This window comes from Typopeltis vanoorti, chromosome 21 (assembly GCF_054136105.1).
Source record: "Typopeltis vanoorti isolate ZY-2024b chromosome 21, IOZ_Tvanoo_1.0, whole genome shotgun sequence".
Taxonomy (NCBI): domain Eukaryota; kingdom Metazoa; phylum Arthropoda; class Arachnida; order Uropygi; family Thelyphonidae; genus Typopeltis; species Typopeltis vanoorti.
Window position 1 is genome coordinate 91,708,397 of NC_143569.1, and position 23,419 is coordinate 91,731,815.

Sequence of the window (23,419 nt, forward strand, 5' to 3'; positions counted from 1 at the left end):
TTCACACTTCTAAAGTCCTCTTGGAAACTAGGGCTATGAAAAGAGCCTCTCTACGGATAGGAGAGGATGAAGCTGCAAGTTTTCCTAGTCTAGATAAGCGGAGCCTTGGAATCAACCACCTCAGTGATGGGACCCCAAAATGTGGTATTTACGTTTGTAAAACATCAAATAAAACAGTAGTTTGCACTTGCAACTTTTACCGTATGCCTAAAAGATTTTTTACAGCATCTGAGTAATTGGTGCTTGGTATTTCCTAGCTATTTCTCTATAATTTCTTTACACCAAAAATATTACTGGTAGATAGTGTAATGATTTATTAGATTCTATTTATGAATCTTATCTTCAAACAATTTCAGCTATGTGTCATTGTCATCATTAGCAAACAATGACATCATAACAAGCAAAGAATGGAATATTTCAAGTGATGTATACGAGGATGGTTTCATAAGATTCCAGCCTGACTGACTTTTAGAGGTAATAGAAAGAAAACAACTGTGTCACTTTTCAACATAATATCCCTTTACTTCAACACACTTTTCACATCTTTGAATTAACATTTCTATGCCCTTGAAAAAATAGTATGAAATGGCCTAAAACTACATCTTTCATCTCATTGTCATCTGCAAATTTTCTCCCTCGAAGGTCTTTTTTCAGTTTGAAGAAAAGGTAGTAGTCACTTGGTGCTAGATCTGAGCTGTAAGGTCGGTGTTCAATCTCCTAGAAATCGCAGTCCTTCACTGCAGTCTTTACGACAATAGCCATATGGACTGGACGATTGTTGTGAAGCAGGAACTACCTTGACTCAGCATTCCTCGTCTCTTCTCCTTTATGCCATCGTGCAGCTTGTGCAGGAGTGAAGCATAATATTCTGCATTCACAGTGGTATTCCTTTCCTTGAAGTCGATCAAGAGAATTCCCTGGTAATCCCAAAAGATTGTTGCTATGATGATCTTGGTAGACTGAATGACCTTAGCTTTTCTTGGCAGTGCTTTGTCTGGTTTGTGCCATTCCATGGATTCCCTTTTGGAAAGAGGATCATAATAAGACTATGGTTTTATCCCCAGTGACAATGTATTTCAGTACTTTTCTTTGATTCTCTTGGCAAAGTTCTAAAAACTTGCAAGAACAGGTCACACGATGCTCCTTCTGAGTTGAAGAGCGAGGTTAGAGCACACACCTTGCCCTGACCTTGGTCATGTGAAGCTTCTTGTGAATGATGCAAAAGACAGTTGTTATAGAAAGCTCCAATCTTTCTGAGATTTCTTTGAGCTTCAGCCATTCATCATTGATCAGTTTCTCCTCAACAAGAGAGACATTTTTCTCAGTCATCACCACTTCCATGGGCTGACCATCACATGGATCATCTTCGATGTTCTTTCTTCTTAGGAGAAACTGTTTAGCCAATTCCTTCATGGTGGAATATGAAGGAGAAGCTTCTCCATAAACACCATCCGATCACAGTTTGATAGCACTTGGAGAAAGCCCTTCTTTGAAAAACTTTATCACATCGTGGTAATCAATTTTTAATATTACAGCCACTTAGCATGCTACTTGTTAGTCAGACAAGTGCCTCCAACTGAAACACAGGTAGAGAGTTGAAACTGGTACACTAAGCTTCCTAGAGATGGTGCTATATGTCATGAAATTGGATGGTTTCTGTGCTTTGTGAAGTACCTATAAATTAAAGATGCCAAGAAATTATATTCTTGGTTTCATCCTTTATCCAAGTATAAGCAAACAAGATTTGCACATGGTCACTTCACAACTGGGCTACTTGCATATAGAAGCTAATGACTTCACATCAATACTTTTAGCATCCCATAATGCAATGCATATATCCTTATAGACATGTATAATGCTATGCATTATGGGAAGAGCTACCCAGACCCAAAAAAGTGATACCAAGGTTGAAGTAATACAGAATTCATTTCCATATACTAGTTTCCAAAAGGTGTCGCACCTTATTACTAAAATAGTCTGGATTAGAGATAACGTTGAAAGTATTTTTTTTTTCACTTGGTTATACTATAAATTAAAGATTCCAAGAAATTATATTCTTGGTTTCATCCTTTATCTAAGTGTAAGCAAACAAAGTTTTCATGAAGTCACTTCACGACTCTGAGGCCATGTATCAATGGCGGCAGGCACGACATCCAACAGAAATGCTGCCACTGCTCACTCCAAATCCACCTTCAGACTGGCAATGTTGAGGTGTTGTTTCTTGTAGACTACTCTCTCAAGCTCCAGCCACAATGTGAAGTCCACTGGATTTAGATTAGGACTTCCATTTGGACAATCAGATGCTAATATGTGGTCGGGCACATTTGCCTCCAACCACTGTTGGGAGGGTTTTGATCCCTTTCTTGCAGAAATGCAACTTGGATATGCCATGACACATCACTTCCACCACACATCACTGATGTGGGATGATGACCTCTCTGAATCCTGGGTGATATAGCACATGCTGTGCAACCAACTCTTCAATGGTGAAAATCTTCTCATCTCTGAAGAGGATATATGTGTCTGTTGTTTGTCACCTTCTGCTGCATAAGTTGTTGTGTTAGGAGGTATCCAGTAGAAAAACAATATGCTCTCACCCCAAGGTCATCAGTTAGTACATGTGACATCATTCTCTGTGAAACGTTCATCTCTTGTGACATCGCTTTCTGCATCATCACAAGATTATGGTGGAGGTGTGCCTTCACAAGCTGTTGCATCCTAACGCAGCATGGTCGGCCTGTTCTTTGGCAGTGAGATACATCTTCTGTATCATTTATAATGGTTAATAGTCTGATACACAAACGTCTTACTGATCCTGGTTGTTTTTAGCATGTTGAAAATAACAGGTGGCTGCATTCCAATCTCATGAAGTGCTATTGCAGCCACACAATTCTTCCCACTGCATGTTAACCCATACAGCTAGACCTCTCTCTCCTGATTCATGTATGTATGTCAAAATTTCAATTTTATAATTATAGAGGACTTCATGCACTAAAAAGGTGGTAGTTACAATCATCAGTCCCTCCCAATTTTCTTAAGTGTAGCAGTGTTGATGTTTTGAAGTATATGCTTTTTGTGAATTTCAGCATTTATATTCGCACAGCTGAAATTTTTAATTTGATAAAAAGTTACTTTGAGGAAATGATTGGGGGATGGAATACTTTATTTAATAAACAAAAATTTGAATGCATGTTTGAATTATCAACCAAATCGTAGAACTTGCAATAATTTTATATACTGGCAAATGCTAATGCTACTAAGTAGTTTCTGGTCTCTTATTTTCCTACCCTATAGCAACTGAAAATAAATTCATATTTTAGGCTTAGATGCTGGTTGAAGCTTATGTTCAGATTTAATGGAATGAGAATAGCATAGTGAAATAATTAAACACAGGTTTATAATAAATTTAGTTTAATCCTTTATCCAAGTGTGAGCAAACAAAGTTTGTGCCTGAAAGTATCTTCAGGACTGGGGTTAGGTTGTACAACACCGGGCAACTTGTTGCAAAGGTGGAGCAAGCTCACAATACTCCTATCTCAGTATCTCCCATAATGCAGAACACATCTACTTGTGGATATGTATAATGTTATGCATTAAGGGGAGGGCCACTACCCAGACTAGTTTCGACCTTTATTGAGGTCTCTTCAGTGGGAGCCAGGCCCGAGTGGGGATACCAGGCGAAGCATTAGCAAGGTCATCTCTACCTATAGGAGTTGCCAAACGGTGTGCCACCTTTTTATTAAATTACTCTGGATTTAGAGAAAGATGTTGAAAGTTTATTTTTCACTTGGTTAGACTATAATAAATTTAGTTATAATCCTTTTACCACCTAACCCCAGTCCTGAAGATACTTTCAGACGCAAACTTTGTTTGCTCACACTTGGATAAAGGATTAAACTAATATTATAGTCTAACCAAGTGAAAAATAAACTTTCAATAAACACAGGTTTAATGATTCCAGTATTTCTTTTGTCACAGAGACACCATCTAGGATATCAGAACTAAAAACCTGATTGACAGAGATTGATGTAATTTCAGGAATAGAATGTAAGGAATATTGTATGTTTAGAGAAGATAGAAGGAATAGAGCAAGAGGAGGGATATTATTAATGATAGCTGAAAACTTTAGCAAACAAAAACAGAAATTAAGTAGGATTTTAGGTCTGAGGTCACTAGTTTATTTGAGGTGTGAGATAGAGGCTAGTAGTACAAAATATACTGCTGATTGCTACTGTACACTTGGGGATCTAGAAGACTAGGTAGATGCAATGTATTGGCTAGTTAGCACAATGAGTGCTGGCTGAGCAATTATCATGGAGGACTTCAACTATGAACATATAGATTTGGAAGAAAGAAAAGGCACATGGCAAGATGGAAATAGAATTTATACAATTGCTTAGGGATAATTACCTGAAATAGCATGTAATGGAGGGGACCAGGGATTTGAGAGTATTGGATCTATCCATAACTACAGTAGCAACTCCAATGGTGTGTTATTCAGCTGATTTGTCCAAACCAGTTATTAAAATTTGTCAGGTTGCTGAACTTATTTTAGGAACAGAAAATGAAAAATCACAATTCAGTGTTTGCAAGCTTGCAAAATGTTTTATGCTATAAGTGAAATGAAAACAATAGTAATAAAATTATAGGTATCATGAGCACGATTTGTTGAGGGTCACGTAATTAGTTGAAAGTAGTTGTTGCAACAGAAAGCAACAACTTTCAATTACTGAAATTGTATTATGCAAACCTTGCTCCAAATTTAACATGTTGCCAACAGCAGTGGGTCTTGCTTGCATGCACTATCACATGGTTTGATTGCCACAGTGAGCCTTAACTGAGCTCATTTTAACTGTTCAGTGTCTTTCTAATTCTTGTTTTAAAAGACTGTCTTGGTTTAGTTATTTTTGTCAGAAGTATAACAATGAATATCAAAGTAGCATATTAAAAATATTTTGGTAGTGGCATTTACTTGTGTACGAGGGTGGTCTGAAAAGTTCTCGGCCTCGACCATAGATGGCAATGCTATTGGAAAGATTTTTTTTTTTTCTTGGAAAGATTTTTTTTTTTTCTAAGTTGGTACATCTGTCATAAGCATTCATGTGAAATTGCAAGTCATTCTATCAAGTAGTTTGTTTTACACAGCTGTCTGAAGCAAAAGTGTTGTCTGTATCCCTTGAAATGGATAAAATTGAGTACCTTGCAGTTATAAAATTCTTTGTAAAAGAAGTTTTAACGTCATTTGAAGTTCATAAAAGTTCATGGGCACTCTTCTCCTTCATTTTCGACAATTAAGAAATGGGCTGTTGGGTTTAAACGTGGCCATACCAGCCTTGAAGATGATCGTGATGGACGTTCAAAAAGTGTAACCACACCAGAAATCATTGATCAAGTGCAGGATATGGTATTAGATGACCGATGAGTCAAAGTGCATGATATTGTGCTGAGACTGTAGGCATTTCAAAAGAACGTGTAGGATATATTTTGCATGAAGAATTGCAAATGAAAAAGCTTTGCGCAAGATGGGTACCGGGCTTGCTCACAGCAAATCAAAAATGCACTCACATGAAAATCTCTGAACAATGCTTGGAGCGTTTTAACAAGAATAAAACTAATTTTAGATGTCAATTTATTACTATGGATGAGACTTGGATTCACCATTACACACAGAATCCAAACAGCAGTCAAAACAGTGGACAGAAGCAAGTTGTTCAGCGGCAAAGAAGACAAAGTTGGTTCCGTCAGCAGGAAAGGTCATGCATCGGTGTTTTGGGATGCTAAAGGCATTTTGTTTATTAATTATCTTGAAAAGGGTAAAACAATAACCGGGGAATATTATTCCGATCTTTTAACCAGACTAGATGAAAAAATTCGTGAGAAAAGACCCGGTTTGCAGAAGAAAAAAATCATCTTTCATCAGGACAATGCACCTGTCCACAAAAGTGTTTTGGCAATGGGAAAATTAAGGGGAACTTCCAAAAGGCAAATTGGGAGAAATACAAGTATAAAGTAAACAAAATGCTGAAACATTACACATACCATGATGACTTAGACAAAGACTACATAACTTGGAAGAATACTATCCTAAATGCAGAAAAGAAAAGTATCCCAAATGGGCTATAGGAGAAAAGTTATTTCAAACTACACAAAGGTTCACCAGGAAAAGAAATGAATTATTTAACATCTTAAAAATTGGAAGCTCTCCAGAAACTGGAATTGAGAACAACAAGAACAAATGCTGAAATTAAAAAAAAATACAATATATTACAAAGAACTATGTGGCAAGAATTTTCCACAACTTAAATCCAAACACTTCAGATACCAAACTTTGGAAACTGACTGGTAATTTACAAAGAGACCTACCAAAGGCAAGTGAGAGTTAACACTCTAAAAGACCTGGATGGAAATCAGAATTGGAGACAAGGAGATTGCAAATACCTTGGCCTTTCATTTTCAAAATATAAGCAAACTAGAGATGAATACGAGGAAAGACCATCAAATATCAAAACTGGCTTGACAGCAGACAAATGCTGTAAATTCTCCAAAATATAAAAACAAATTATTCTGGGATCCATTCACAATCTCTGAATTGAGATGCCTCGACAGATAATATACAAGGAATTGTGATCAAGCATCTTCCTTCCCTAGCCCTGGATTGGCTACTTCGCCTATACAACAATAGCCTAAAACAAGGAAAAGCTCCAAAAGACTGGAAGACAGCCACAATCATACCAATTTTAAAGCATAACAAACCTCAAGCCTAACCAGGAAGTTATAGACCAATTTCACTGACTTCAGTTCCAGGCAAATTGATGGAAAAAATGATACTCCGTTTGAATTACTATATAAACAAGAATAGTTGACTACCACATTTTCAGGCTGCCTTTAGAAGAAATCACTCAACAACCGATCAACTTTTCTACTTAACCTACTCAGCTCACAATTCAAGATAACTTCCAGATCAAGCCTACCAAATCCACCATTGCAGCTTTTATAGATTTTATCAATGCCTTTGACAAGGTGTGGAGGCAGAAACTCTTTTTCAGATTTTGTCATATTGGAATAGAAGGGAAATTTCTAAACTGGATTTATGCCTTTATAAGAAATAGAACAATTCGAGTTAGAATTTCTTCCAAGAAAGTGAAAATCAGACAGGGACTTCCTCAAGGCAATATTTTGAGCCCAATTCTTTTTTTCATCTACTTAAATGACTTAGACAAAAATATAAATAAAGAAACAAAGATAGCTATGTTTGCTGATGATTTGGTCCTATTCTCAGCTCAACAACTTAGAAACAGCAGAAAGTCACTTAAACAAAGCCATTGAAAGTTTATCTACATACTGTGAAAATCAAAAAATCAAAATTTATCCTACTAAATCAGAAATTTGTGTATTTACTATTAATAACCACCTCAGAAAGTGGAGACCAAAGATTAAGCTAAACAATCAACTAATTACATTTAATGAAAACCCCAAACACCTTGGAGTTACTCTGGATCCATCACTAAGCTTCAATAAACATATCAACAATGTTGCAATCAGAGCAAAAAGAAGATTAAATATCATGAAAAGTATCTCAGGTAAAGCGTGGGGAGCCAATGCTAAAACCTTAAGTCGCATACACCTTTGTTATCCGACCCATAATAGAATGTTTCGCCCATATGGATGCAAACATCACAAACCAGTTTAGACAAGCTTATAAAAATTCAGAAAAATGCAGCTAGAATCATATGTGGACTAAGGAATACAACTCCTGGAAAAATAGCAGAATTCAAATCCGACCTTATTCCTTTAAAAATTAGGTGGCAAAAAATCTTACTAAATTTGTAGAAAAAAGAGCCAACCTTGCACATCATAGAACAAGTCAACTTTTTAAAAAGTGGCAACCAATAATCAGATAAGAAAAAAAATCGACAATGCATGAAATCATGGAAAATAAAATTCATTTGGATTGTCCACATAAAATTGCCAACTACCCAGCATTTCCTCTAAATCAAGACAGGAGGAAAAAAAAAGCCTAGAAAACCCTGAAATCTTGAGATCATTAGCTCTTTCAAAAATAATAAAATATGGACCCGACTCAATAAAGGTCTATACAGATAGCTCTGAAAATCCAAATGGCAATTCTAGGAGTGATGTACTCATCTATGGCTCTCAAAATATAGAACTAAAAACAATCAACAGTATAGGATGCAACCCATACCATGCAGAATTAATAGTCATTAACATAGCGTTTGAACATTTGGATAAACAAAACTGAAAGGAATTTATATTTTTCACAGATTCCTTAGCAGCCCTTCAAGCTATTAAGAACTGCTACACTAGCCATCAAGAAATACTTAGAAACATAGCAAAAAACATAAATAAACTACATAAGGATTCCGAAATAATTTTCCATTCGATTCCATTCCACGTGGGATTAAAGGGAAATGAAACAGATGAAGTAGCAAAAATGGCTGCAACATCGAGTGATACCACAGATTTTGATCTTTTTAAAACTACTCGAAAAAGAATGATTCTCCAGGACATGACTCACAATTGGTATGCAGCAGAAAAACCAGGAGCTACCATCAACTCCAAGTTTAATCACTATGCCACTACCATGATCTCTCTTGCCTCAAGACCGTCAAGTTTAGCAATGGCATAAAACTCTTCCCCATTTGTAACATCGAGGAAGCATCACCAATGCATTTACTAACTTGTATGAATATTTCTAAATGTGAACTTTATAACAACCCAGAAAAGATGCTGTATAAAATACATGAATTTGACCTCTATGATCTGGTGTAATAATACCAAGGATAATAATAAAAATACTTACATAACTTCTAGGTATTACCTCTGATTCTGTGTGTATATGCCACCATCGATATGCAGCCTGAAAACTTCTCACCTTCTACTCTTTATAATCCCCTCTGGATTAATCTGATAAAATGCTCTTACTAACTTAAATGTCTGTATGGTATCATCTCTTTTCCTCCTATGCACCAAACTCTGCCATCCACATTTCTTCATCCCCTCTCCATAGCATTCCAGAGGCCTGATATTGTCTTAGTCATTCATCTCTGGTTCCTCTCCAGTGTTTCCACATCACATTGAAAATTTGGTCACATTGAAACCAGGTGACCAAATCTGAGGACAACGGTCCAGGTGTGGTCTGACCAGTGCTTTATTATTATTATGTTATACCTCCAGGGAGTCCAAAGACTCATCGAGGGAGAGTGTGCCAACATCGAACGATTGAATCCCTTCCAACTACTAACCACGCTCAAACTTGCTTAACTTTTTTCGTGAGCCATTAGTAGCAGAGGCTCTACCAATCGACCAACCCTTGCTGGCAACATTTATACAGTGGCAGAACCACTTCCTTATCCCCCACATGTTAGAATACTTCGTATCATAGTGGCAATACGTTAAGTCTTTGCAACAACACTTGCAATATGCACTCAACTTGAATCTAATGTCAATCATCACTCTCAAATCTCATACACTTCCTGCAGTACAGCATCATCAATATAGTACACAGCCTTATATTTCTGCACTCCAAAATGCAACCCTTTGTACTTATTAATATTAAAACTAAGCCCCACTCCTTTGTCCAAGTCAAAAGTCTATTTACATCTTCCTGAAGGGAATTAACATCAGTAGTGCTACTTATAATTCTCCCCAACTTTGCATCATGCAAACCACTGAAAATCCCCAGTCTATCCACATGATGTAATCATTTACAAACAAGTTAAACAGCAGGGGTGGATCAAGAACAGAACCTTGGGGGACATGCTACTAGTCATCTTCCTTTTTTGAGAAACTGCTCATCATACACAACTTGCTGGTATCGTTCAGGGAGCCAATTTCTGATCCATCTAACCAATATGCTATCCATTTCCCATTCCTCTGCAGCTTGTACACCAACTTATTTAGTAATCCATCAAACACTTTTGCATGGTCCAAGAATATCACTGTGATTCTCCCTTATCTAACACTCTCATTACCTTATCATAAAATTCAAGTAAATTGCTAAAACAAGACCAACCCTTTACAAATCTATGCTGAATTCTATGTGCATCAACCCAATCTTGTATTCTAATCCTGACCAATTTCTCCAACACCTTGACTACAACTTCAGTTATACATACAGGTCCCTAACTGGAAACATCTGTCCTAGAACCATGCTTTTCGAGTGGTGCTATTTTGCCTTCTTTCAAGGAACACCTTGGGAACCGTACTTACCACAGTACTTTCATTAAATAACCAGGTTAGGGGCATCATGTGTAGGTGGCGCTAGTGAATAATTAACTTTAAATTTGTGCTCCCGCATTTTGTCGTAACTGCAAGTGTTTTTTGTACAAAATAAGTTGCAAACAGAAAAGTAACAGAAGGTACTAAGCAGCTGACTACTACAGTACAATTCGTAAGTACTCATAGTCCATTAAATCTGCTCTATTTTACAACTAAAAAACAGCCACGTGAAAGCGCTATGTCTACCGTCCAAAATAAAGATGGCGGCAACGGAAGACTACCTCGAGTGTCAGCGTAGCAGCACGATCACCAACAAACCGAATGACATTACGAAGTACAGCACCTGTGAAACCGAAGTCAAAGAAAATAGGAAACTCAATGCTGTTATCCTGAACTTTCCGATAGAAAATGGTAAAGCCCTAAAAGAAGACATCAGCAAACCTGCAGGAGAATGCAATTTTGATCCCAGAAACATCGTCAAATGCCATCGTATCGGACCCATAAACAAAAGAAAGGTTGGAACGAACTATCCACGTCTCATGAAAGTGACCTGCGACTCACCAATAAACACAACCAAATTTATAACAGCGATAAACAACAAGCTAAAGGACACTTGCCCCCAGTTGCTCAACCTGATTTAACCTTTTTCCCAGAGAGAACAAAGACACCAACTCTGAAAACAACTAGAAGAAAAACACGAAAATGGTGACAACAGTTGGGTAATAGACTACAAACTAGTACAAAAACCAATTGACTCCAGTAGCCACCAAGAACACCAGCATGCAGGCACTGTATAGGAAACGTGTAGGACCCTTAGGGTCATATCCATGCCTCACAGAACCTTGCATATCCACTTCACCAGCATCCGTGGCCTCAACTCTAACCCCCAACAGCATCCACTACCACCTGCAGTCCACCAAACCCCCACCTACTCTTTTTAACCGAAACTCAAATCTCACCTCCCCCCAGCACTACTCATCTCAACCTTCCTAACTATACACTATTTAACTCCTTTCGACCTAAGGGTGGTGTCTGTGCATATATCTGCTCTGACATACCCTGCCAGCTACAGAGAACAACTAGTTTGTAATCGCCTGACTTTGACCTTCTTTGGCTGAATACATCCCTCCCCCACTCAGTCAAATTCATCTGCTGTCTCTATCGCTCTCCTAATACCACCAATCACCCAGAGCTAAGTTGATTTTCTCCAGTCTCACTCCCCAAACAGCGAAATCATCCTCCTGAGTGATTTCAACGTCCATAACACCAATTGGTCATACAGATCCTGCAGGCAGAGATGCTGAAACATTTGCAGTCACTAATGACCTCACGCAAATTGTTCAAAAACCGACCAGAATACCAAATAACCCAAACCACTCCCCAAATACCCTAGATCTCTTCCTTACTAATGACCCCTCCAAATATGCAGTGAATGTAGTAAGCCCTCTGGGTAATTCTGACCACAACTTAGTGCTCATCTCCTCCCCCATGCAACAATGCCTACACGGTTACTCCCATACAAGAGTAGTTTGGCATTATAATAGTGCCAAATGGGACAGGCTCTGAGACTACTATGTTTCATTTCCATGGTTAGACTATTGTTTCCAGTCTTCCAGTCCAGACATATGCATCGAACGCATCACCAAAGTGATCCTCACTGGCATGAAAGCATATATTCCCCACACTACTCAGACCTGCTGCCCCTAACTAAACCCTGGTTCTCCAAAAAATGTGCCAAGGCTGTACAAATGAAAAATCAGGCATACCACAACTGGCTCAAATCAAGAACCCCATCGTCATTCACTGCCTACACTGAAGCCTGAAACAAATGCAAGAAAACTATCAATACTTCCAAAACAGATTTTGAACGGGCAGGAAGCTTGCAGCCTGTCCAAATGGCAGCCGTGCCTTTTGGCCCCTTGCCAAGGCAATTGGCCGTAACTTTTGCCCTACACTATTCCCACCTCTGTCATACTCAGATGGCTCATTTGCAACATCACCCATAGAAAAAGCTAACCTCCTGGCATCACACTTTGCCTCCAATGCACACATAACTGACAATGGCAAATGCCCTCCAGTCATTCCAACTGCCCAACATACAATGCCCTCTATATTCTTTTGCCAAAAAGACATCACAAACTTGCTGTCTAAATTAGACACAAAAAAAGTCTCCTGGCCCAGATGGAATTCCTCCAATTATCCTGAAGGTCTGTGCATCTGAACTGACTACTATCCTATGTCATCTGTACACACTCTCTTACTTCACTGGTGTATATCCCAAAACCTGGAAACTGGTCCTATTTAAGTAATAGAGAAAATCATCAACTCTCAACTCCTAATCTACCTTGAAGGTACCCGGCTATTAAGTGACCACCAGTATGGATTCCGCCAAAGCCGTTCAACAGGAGGTCTGCTCTCATACATCACCCATCACTAGACAAATGCTATGGAGAAATTTGGCAAATCCAAAGTAGTTGCACTTGATATCTCCAAAGCCTTTGACCGAGTCTGGCACAAAGGCTTACTAAGCAAACTCCCATCATTTGGACTGCCTCAGGACTTCTGCAGATGGACAGCACACTACATTCCTCCCTTTCATTTGACAAACCCTACCTTAAACAACTCGCTTCAACTCACAGAACATCAACCACCACTGCCCTTAATTCCGACCTCCAAGCCATCCTCCGATGGGGCTCAGACAACCTTGTCAACTTCAACGCTAGTAAAACTCAGTTCTGTCTTATTTCTCACAAAAAAGAACCATTTTCACCCAACATTGTTTTCGATAACACTCAAATTCACAGACAAGACGAAATTTCTCTTCTCGGAATTACCTTGACATCAAGCCTCTCCTGGCATAAACATATCACAACCATTGCATCCTCAGCTTCCAAAAAACTAGGTTTTTCTCTTTTGCTCAAGATGCTACTTCACCTCTAAACAGCTGTTAACACTATACAAGTCACAATTCTGCCCAGCTCTCGAATACTGCTCTCACATCTGGAGTGGGGCTCCAAAAAGCTTCCTCAAAATGCTTGACTCAATACAGAGGAGAGCAATTAGACTAATAAATGACCCATCTCTCCTCAACTCGCTCCCCCCACTTTCACATAGACGCTTAGTCTCCGCAATCTGTATATTCTATAAATACTTTCACGGGAAAGGTTCATCTGAAACAGCATCAATAATTTCCCCACCTTGTACTAAGCTCATTGGAATACGTACAGCTGCCGCCCACCATCCTTTTACAGTACACCTAGAAACCCACAGAACAAGTTTCTTCTCCTCCTCATTCATCCCTGCTACTGCAGTACTGTGGAACAGTCTTTCCCCTGACGTACTTCCCAAGGAATACAATATACAAGTGTTCAAATCAAATGTAAACAAGTTTCTCCTTTCACAACCCATTATCCATATATGGTACTAACGTACTATAGGTTGACCAGCCAACCTCCTGTATATGGGCCCAACATAAAAAAAAAAAAAAATAAATAAAAAAAAAAGCTAACTTTTGTGCACATTCCATAAGAATACGTCCTAAAATATCATCATTCCCACAGCCTTATTAACATTGAACCCAATCAGCACTTGATACACCTGATTCTTTCATTTCTACTTTTCTTATTATTTGCCTGCCTTCTACATGTTGCACAGCATCATTTACACAAATACGATATACTCGGTATGGTTCAATTAAAAAAAAAAATTAGCTAGTCAATAATACATACATAAGTTGAATGAACACATTTCTTTCTCATGTTAGAGGCTTAATAGTATAAAACAGCACTGAGAAAGGATTAAAATAACATTTTATATTCTTCCAACATTTTGTGTAAGTCACTAAGATATTTTCAGAGAGTATAATATGAGACTCGTAACATGCACACAAAGGCAACACAAAACCAAGTGAAACACGTGGATGAAACACTACACTCCTAGCTAAATGGAACATCATCTGTGGGTACCAGTTGGCAGCCTTGCAGCATGTAAACTGGGATATCAAAGTATTAGTGTTTTCCATATTTGGGAAGTTTAATGCAACTATATTTATTCAAATTGGGCTGATTTCTGAGAGTAGCTGTAGATTCCAAAGAATAGTATATAGAGTTTCCTGTTTCTGCAAGTTGGCCTACTATGAACAGACAGGAAAATCAGTCAACATCTGCATAGAAGAATACAAAAAATACATTTACAGTTATGTGTGGTCAATCAGGCTTTGCAGACCATGCTTTGAATATGACTCATAGAATCAATTGGAAAAATACCATCATGTTCCATTGCAGTATATTTAGAAGAGAAATACTGTTTTTTTTTTTTTTTTTTTTTTTTTTGAAATCGATAACAGTAATTGATAAATGTAATGAAAAACATTTAAAGTAAACAGCCAGTGTTTTCAGTATAATATATAGTTTGCTAGCGTAGTATAGGTTGGCTCTAGTGGTTAGCATATCAGCTCTCTAGCCAAAAGGCTGCGGGTTTGATTCCCACCGCAGGCATGCATGTTTGTGAAAATACTAGTGTTGTAGTGGACAGTAGATGGTGATGATGATGGTAGTTGCAGTTCGCTGTAGTTGGTGGATTTGAGTAATGGAGACAGAGAGTTGTAGAGTAGGTGTCCTTCCTCGATGATTCTTAGGAAGCGTCACATAATAATGATAATAACCATCCAATGTTGGATATACAGATGAACTAATACTACAAAAGAAAAATAGGTTAAATCTTGGCATTTGTTTGCATTCATTGCAAACAGCAATGTTAATTAGCAACCACATTTTCCAAGAGTTGCATAAATCATTTTTCCAAAATAATTTCCCAGCAGCCCAAACTTTGTATTACTCTTGATGAAGCAAGTACAATTTCATATAAGCGTTTTAGTGGTATTTTAAAGATGTAATATTAATGATTTTGAACATCCTGTTAATGTATTTGTTGATTTAAGAGCTGGACTAAAACACTTATATAATATGCAAAAAAACTGCAAAAACAGTTTGTGACATGTGGTTAATTCTTAATGAGCATGGATTCACTGAAAGCTATTTAAAGAAAAATTTAATCGCTTTATATGGTGCAAGCAAAATGCCAGGATGAAATCAGGAGTTGCATCCAGACTTCTTTCACTTTCTCCTGGAATTATTAGTTAGTACTCCATAAGTCATAGAATTCAGTTAACATTGCACAATGCAGTAAGTCCGTGACCCCCAGTTAACCATTTTGAGTCATTCATTGATAAAATCTGTTGCTTCTACCATACATCAGACAAAAATCAGAGAATTAAGTAGACATGCACTGGATTTAGAGGTAGAAATATTTAAAATTCATCATCATCATCAAATTCCTGCCATGTACCCTCAACGGGTGTACAGGATATGATAGTACTACATGAAAAATTTACATCATTACTAACTTCCTATCTACTTTCCTCCAAATCAGTCTGTTACTTGTCAAGACTCCAACATTATCAGATCTTATATTTCTATCGTCTAAGGCACATTGTACTGTATCACTCCGCCTATATCTTGGTCTTCCTCTGGGTCGTTTTTCTGCCAACCTGGCAGAGAACACTTGTTTTGCTAATCTTACCTTGCCCATTCTGTTTAAGTGACCATACCACCTTCTCAGGTGGTATGGTCACTTAAACAGAATGGGCGAGGAAAGATTAGCTCAATACAGAGGAGAGCAATTAGACTAATAAATGACCCATTCCTCACCAATGCGCTAGCTCTGCTAACGCATTCCTGGATGCTGACAATATCAAGTTCTTTCCTAATATCTTCATTTTTAATATGATATTGCCATTGATGCCATCTGTTCATGCCTCTAATCTTTCTCAGGACTCTCATATCTGCAGTCTCTAGTCTTCGGTCAAGTGTTTTACTTCTGACCCAGCTCTCAGATCCATAAGTTAAAATTGGTTTGAACACTGTCTTGTATACAGCTAATTTAGTGTTCTGACTAATTTCTCTCTTATTCCATATGAATTTATTCAGTTGACTTCCTACCATACCAGCTTTGTTGATTCTGTTGTCTATTTCCATATTTAATTTATCATCTTCACTAAAAATCGTGCCTAAGTAGCTGAAATGTTTTACTTGTTCCACAGGTTCTCCGTTCACAATGCAGTTGACATTTTCAATGATTCTGCCAATTTTCATTGTCTTTTTATTGCTGACCTTCATACCATATCTATTACAACAGTTATTTAATTTAGTCAGGAAATCTTGCAGACTTGTAGCGGATTTATTTAGAAGTATAACATCGTCCGCATGAAGCAAAGAGCTGACGTTAACATCTCCAATTTTGATATCTTGTTTAATACCACTTTCCTTCATAATGTGATCCATATAGATATTGAATAACAGAGAGGATAATGTACATCCTTGTCTCACACCAGATTTAACATTAAACCTTCTTCCGGTACTTCCTTCAATTCTAACTGTGACTTACAACTCAAATACAGACTAAGTATTGCTTGATATAATGCCCCATTGACACCATATAACTGTAGTGTATTGAATAGCTTCTCTCTTGGCACCTTGTCATATGCCTTTTCCAGATCGACAAAACTTAAATACAGATCTTTGTTATATTCCCATGATTTCTCGACTATTTGTCGTGAAGTGAAGTGAAGATCTGATCCGACAGCCTCTATTTGGCCTGAATCCAGCTTGTTCTTCACCAAGCTTTTCTTCCACAATTCTTCTCAACTGTTTCTCAAGTATACTGGCATAAATCTTACCAGGAACACTCAATAGGGAAATACCTCTGTAATTCTCACATTCAGTTTTATTTCCCTTTTTATATATGGGTACTATGAGCGCTCTACTCCAATCATCGGGAATTTGCCCCTCTGTCCAGGCCTTCAGAATTATGCAGTGCAGTCACTGTAAGACTTTTATACCACCATACTTCAGCATTTCTGGTCGAATATCATCTACTCCTGCTGCCTTTCCACATTTCAAGCCTTTGATAGCTTTTTCTACTTCAAGTATGGATATATATTCCTGACTGTCTGCCTGTTGAGTGATTTTTATCACTGTGCTATCGCTGCTTGTTTCATTTAGCAATATTTCGAAGTACCGTATTTGCTGGCATATAAGATGCATCCCCTTTTTTGTACACATTTTTTAGGAAAAAAACTTTATCACTGAATATTATAATGAAATTCAGTAATTTTTTCTTTATATTCACGTGTCATCTTTTGTGATATTTTTGTTTTAGTCTGCATACATAGCTAGTTTCTCTTCATGAATCTTTGAACACCATGATGTTGATCCAGTGAAGTTTGTGATCCCTCTATTAGTGGGTATCGCTTTCGCTTGATGAATAATCATTTTTGTAGACACACTGAAAGTCCCACTTTTCTGTAGTCTAAAATCCAAGTATTCAGTTCTGCCTCAAGTTCTGACCATTTTGCAGTTCCACTTCATAGGTTATGTTTACTGTGAGAGGCTTTTTTTTAGATCCTATTTCTGATTCTGCTAAGTTCTTATCATTTTCTCAGTTGGGGGTGGACCGAAATGCCTCTCTGAAAAGGAAAATAGTTTATATTTTAATTTGAAATTCCATCAACACGGTAAAATACATGTTGAAACAGCTTTTATACTATTGCCATCAAACTCCATTTGATAACATGAGAGCAATATATTCAAAATATTTGTTTTATATTTATTTTATAAAAGGGTGAGGAAGCAGTTCCACCACCTCGTACAGCACGAAGCAGAACATCAGAAGAACCTCACATTGGACGGTACAGGCTCCTAAAGACAATAGGAAAGGGAAACTTTGCGAAAGTAAAATTAGCCAAGCATTTACCAACTGGGAAAGAGGTAGGTGTACTGCAAAGTTTATTTTAACAACTTTTATGATGGGTATTCTGAAGGTAATGTGCGTTGTATGCATATTGCACTTGGAGCATGTGATTGTTTTAAAACATGTTTAGTCTTGTTCTTTCATCCTTCCACCACTTTGATTGTACACCACTGTATACCAAAAATTCAGTGTATATTAATATATGATTGAAGTTACATTTCTTTTATTATTGTATACACAGTGGACAAGCCTTTTACAAATTTGTCATTGCACAATTCAGTTTACAAAATAACTTGTGATTATTTTGTAAATTGAAGTCACATCTCAAAAGTGTCCATTTTGAAAAGCTGAATAGATCAAAGTAAAGTTAAGAAAATAGTTTAAATATTATAGTGTATGTTTAATTTTCATTTCCCCTTAATTTTGGTAAATAGATTTCTTTTAGTACCTAAAAAAGGTAGTTGAAACATTTTTATTTAAGGATAAAATATTTAAGTTCATATTTTAAAATTTTCCATGTGATAGTCAGCTAATTTTAATTTCTTTAAAGTTTAGAAAATATTATTATTTTTTACAGATCTCATCTGCATTGTTCTTTTAGTTTAATGGAAAACTCTGAATTTTATGAAAAAATGTGAACATTTTTGTTATCTTATTGGTTCTCCTTCACATTGAAAATGGATAACCCATTAGTGGTTCGCCAAACATTGCTCAAAAATGTTTTTAAAAAAATTTAATTTTTTTTCTGGATAGCAGAATTTTTATGAAAATAGATCAAAGTAAAGTTAAGAAAATAGTTTAAATATTATAGTGTATGTTTAATTTTCATTTCCCCTTAATTTTGGTAAATAGATTTCTTTTAGTACCTAAAAAAGGTAGTTGAAACATTTTTATTTAAGGATAAACATTGCTCAAAAATGTTTTTAAAAAAATTTAATTTTTTTTCTGGAATAGCAGAATTTTTATGAAAATTCTAATTTCTAATGTGAATAAAAAACATCACTTTTTTATAACAGAAAATAACTTTTTTAAAATTTAGTTTTATTTTCAACATGTAGAAATGTTTCTACATTTTGGTTTGAAAAATCATTGACTTTACAAATAAAAAAAAAATTAACCATGATGAGTTAAGAAATGCTATATGAAAAAGAAGCAAATTTGGAAATGGCATTATTAAAGGTAAACAATCCTTTCTGATGTTATTTCTATTTTAGTATTTTTTGCCAATGGAATATCATTTAAAACAAATGTGTATGTGTTAAAATTTTTGATGTTACACTAAACATTCATTAAATAGTAATGATTGATCTTTCTTATTTACTAAACATCTTTGTTTTTTATTCCAATATCAGAGGTGGTAGGGTTTTCCCCTTTAGAAAATTTATTTTTCATCTTCCAAAATAGGCATACCAACTGAAGAACAAATGCAGTTATAACAGACTTAATATACTTGTTTCATAGTCATAGTTGCTTTGACTAATTTCGGTAACATTAAGCCAAGGTAATGCAGCTCTTAATCAGCATTATTTAATTGCCAGCTACTGCAGAAAATGATGTAAGACCATTTTTATTAATTCTTAATTCCCTTTTTTTTTAGGGATGATGTTATTTGCACTTCAGACACTTCTTATAATAATCACAAGAGATGTACTCTGCTTTATTGGAATTATAAATTCACTTTCTTAAGTGAGATGTGTGCACTGTATATCTGTATGTTGTAGGAGCTCCCCGACAAACAGATCACAACAATAACAGCTTTCTGCAGAATACTGACAAGATGCAGTCTTTCTAACAGGATGACCAATGAAAAGTATAGGATTTGGTTGACATAACCCAGTTGAATTTGGCCAAATTTATTAATAGAGACCCCAAAGTGATTGCTGTATTTTTTTGAATAATACCTTTATCAGAGATTGACTGAATTCAGTGCCTGTGGCAAGTATATAATGTTTTTAGTTTTCTGTTTACATTCTCATTTTACTTGGGATCGTACCATGTGAAATCAGTAGGCATAATTTTATGCTACATAATTTTTGATTTTGATGAATGTGACTTATTTTATCATTCTATCCTTTAGATGAATGAAAATATTTAATTTTTCTCAGCATTCTGTTAATTACTGAAGCCATGACTATTAGTCAGATCAAATAAATAAGAATTTTCATTGTTTTGGAAGATTTAAAACTAATCACAACTTATTTCCAGTTTTGGATATTTTACTGCAGTTTAAATGCTCAAGATGTGTGTACTTTTTGATGTCTTATTTGTATTTTCAGACCAACTGATTATTTTCAAGATGGTGGCATTTTGCCCTTTTCCTTTATTTTGTATTCTACCTTGTAGGCCCTATGTTGAATCCACAAGTCTGTTTTGTGTGTGTGTGTGTGCATGTTTTATGTGCACATATAGTCAAGTGTGTGTGTGTGTGTGTGTGTGTGCCCAGAAGTTTTTTGTCTGTTAAAAAAAAAAAATAACCACTTCAAAGTTTACAAAAAATTAAAAATGGCTGACTTTTGATGCCAAAAAATTGTATAATGAGTCTAAATGTAGGCTGAGTGGTTAGTGTATCTGCTCTCCAACTGACAGACCATGGGTCTGTCAGTTGGAGAGCAGATACACTAACCACTTGTAATTGTCTTTAGGTGGGAAATGAATTTATCCCTAGTGTGAGACTGCCACCCTATTTATTGGAGATCTGAAGTGGTTGAAAAAGTTGATCTCTAGAGCAGGGTTTCTCATACCATGCAAAAAATAAATAAAAATAAATACAAAAAAAAACTATAAAATTAGTTAAAAAATAGAAATAAAAAAAAACGCCTTACTCACAGAATTGTAAGATTTTTTTTTGCGAGTAGGAATTACATAAAAAGTTTTTTGAAAAAAATAAACCCTGAAATAAAAAGCAAAATTGGTCCCATTCTGAAAAGATAGAAAACTGAAATTTTTTTGTTGCATCTTTCAGCATATTTAGTATTTATACACCTATCAAGACAGTTTTTTAGGACCTCCTTGAGTTGTGTTGAAAAGTAAGAAAATTACATGTTGAGGGTTTTTGCATGTCATTAGCATCAATATAAAACATGCAGTTTTAGGCAGTGTAATCACATATCACTTATGAAATTTTATCCCTTTTTTAAAACTAATTTTACTTAGCTAGTTAAATGTATTCTTCCAAAAGATATGTATGATATTTGTCAATTTTAATAGTTGGTATCACAAACACAACAGACCTAGTCATTCTGTCTGATTAGATGTTTCACACTTTATATGTGACAACAAAGCATTCATTCATTTTTCACTCTACCATTTGCTATTGTTGCATTACACCACTTATGATCCTAAAAAAAAGTCTTGATTGGGTGGATATGCTGAAAGATGCAACAGAGAAATTGTTGTTTTTTTTTCATTTTCAAAATGCTGTCTTGACTGAAGAGATGAAAATAACAAAGGGACCAATTTCACTTTATAACCACCTATCAATAGTATCTCTCATAACCATTTCAAATTTTTATTTGCAATCCTCCCCGATTTTTTGGGCTTCAAAGTTATTTTTAAATTTTAGGCAAATATCTCATTGAAGAAAGGGCAAAGTAATTTAGAGCATATATATTCCACTACATATATGAATGAAATGCACCAAAATCAGACATGGATTCAACTAGGGCCTGTAGTGTAGAGTACAAAATGGAGAAAAAGAGCAGTTGTAATAGCTGCATTTAAAAATGCAGGTAAGAGTAAAAAGTACATGCCTTGAGTATCTAAATGGAGAGGGGGGGGTTAAAAATTGGACATCCTGGAAATATCCTGTGATTAATTTTAAAACTGATATTGTGAAAATTCTGTAGATCTGCCATAATTAATATAATGCCAGGAAAAATCTAAAATTTTTTGTCTAAAGTAGTGTTACCAAAGTGTGGTATGTGTATCCTCAGGGATATGCAAAATGTTTTTAGGGAGTATGAGACACTTTTTTAAAATATTTTGTCATAGATAAGTGCAGGTCTATTCTATAATTAACACTTCAACATAATAAATTTAGTTTAATCCTTTATCCAAGTGTAAGCAAACAAAGTTTGTGCCTGAAAATATCTTCAGGACTGAGGTAAGGTGGTACATCCCTTGGCAACTCGTAGCAAAGGTGGACCAAGCTCTCATCACTCCTTGTCTCAGTATCTCCCATAATGTAAAGCACATCTCCTTGCGGACATGTATACTGCTATGCATTAGGGGAAGGGCCACTACGCATACCGGTTTCGACCTTTATCGAGGTCTCGTCAGTGGGAGGCAGACCCAGAGTGGTGATACTAAGGCAGAAGCAATGGCGAGGTCGTATTTACCTATACGAGCTGCCAACTGGTGTACCACCTTATTAAATTACTCTGGATTTAGAGAAAGATGTTAGAAGTTTATGGGAGATACTGAGACAAAGAGTAATGAGAGCTTGGTCCACCTTTGCTACGAGTTGCCAAGGGATGTACCACCTTACCTCAGTCCTGAAGATATTTTCAGGTGCAAACTTTGTTTGCTTACACTTGGATAAAGGATTAAACTAAATTTATCATAGTCTTAACCAAGTGCAAAATAACCTTCGAACATCTTTCTCTAAATCCAGTGTAATTTATTAATAAAGTGGTACACCAGTTGGTAGCTCCTATAGGTAAATATGACCTCTTCATTGCTTCTGCCTTAGTATCACCACTCTAGGTCTGCCTCCCACTGACGAGACCTCAATAAAGGTCGAAACCGGTCTGGGTAGTAGCCCTTCCCTTAATGCATAGCAGTATACATGTCCACAAGATGTGCTTTGCATTATGGGAGATACTGAGACAAGGAGTGATGAGAACTTGGTCCACCTTTGCTATGAGTTGCCAAGGGTGTACCTCCTTACCTCAGTCCTGAAGATATTTTCAGGCACAAACTTTGTTTGCTTACACTTGGATAAAGAATTGAACTAAATTTATTATAGTCTAACCAAGTGCAAAATAAATTTCCAGCACTTCAATAAATAGAAGAAAATCTAAAAATCTTTGGCATGTATCAACTGACCTCAATTACAGCCATTTCTGGTTGAGAGCATGGCATGAACAAGTTCATGCTGCTTGCATTAAAAGTTTGAATTAAAATAGTTCAAACCATGCAGTCAGAACTTTCTGCTAAATTACATTTGTTTCATTAAACTTTTTTTTAATTGAAAATTCATATTTTTCTCCTGTATGAATATTGGAGTTGTATAACTAAAATTTTATTTAATAATTAAATAGAATGATTCCTATGATGATTTAATACATTTGCCATAGGTGGGTAATGAAGAGAATTTCATCATTTTGATTTAAAAACATGATCTCCTTTACAGTTACTGAGATCATCTTCA

At 36.2% G+C, this 23,419-nt stretch overlaps 1 protein-coding gene across 6 annotated transcripts in view; it reads left to right on the top strand.

Annotated features, from left to right (window-relative positions):
- Positions 1 to 23,419, top strand: part of LOC150095108 (MAP/microtubule affinity-regulating kinase 3-like) — a 360,635-nt gene that overhangs the window by 87,186 nt on the left and 250,030 nt on the right. For all 6 annotated transcript variants that reach the window (XM_090411526.1, XM_090411530.1, XM_090411532.1 and 3 more), the window contains one exon: positions 17,919 to 18,065. In XM_090411526.1, the coding sequence (XP_090267652.1) occupies positions 17,919 to 18,065 (147 nt within the window). The remainder of the gene's footprint in view (positions 1 to 17,918; positions 18,066 to 23,419) is intronic.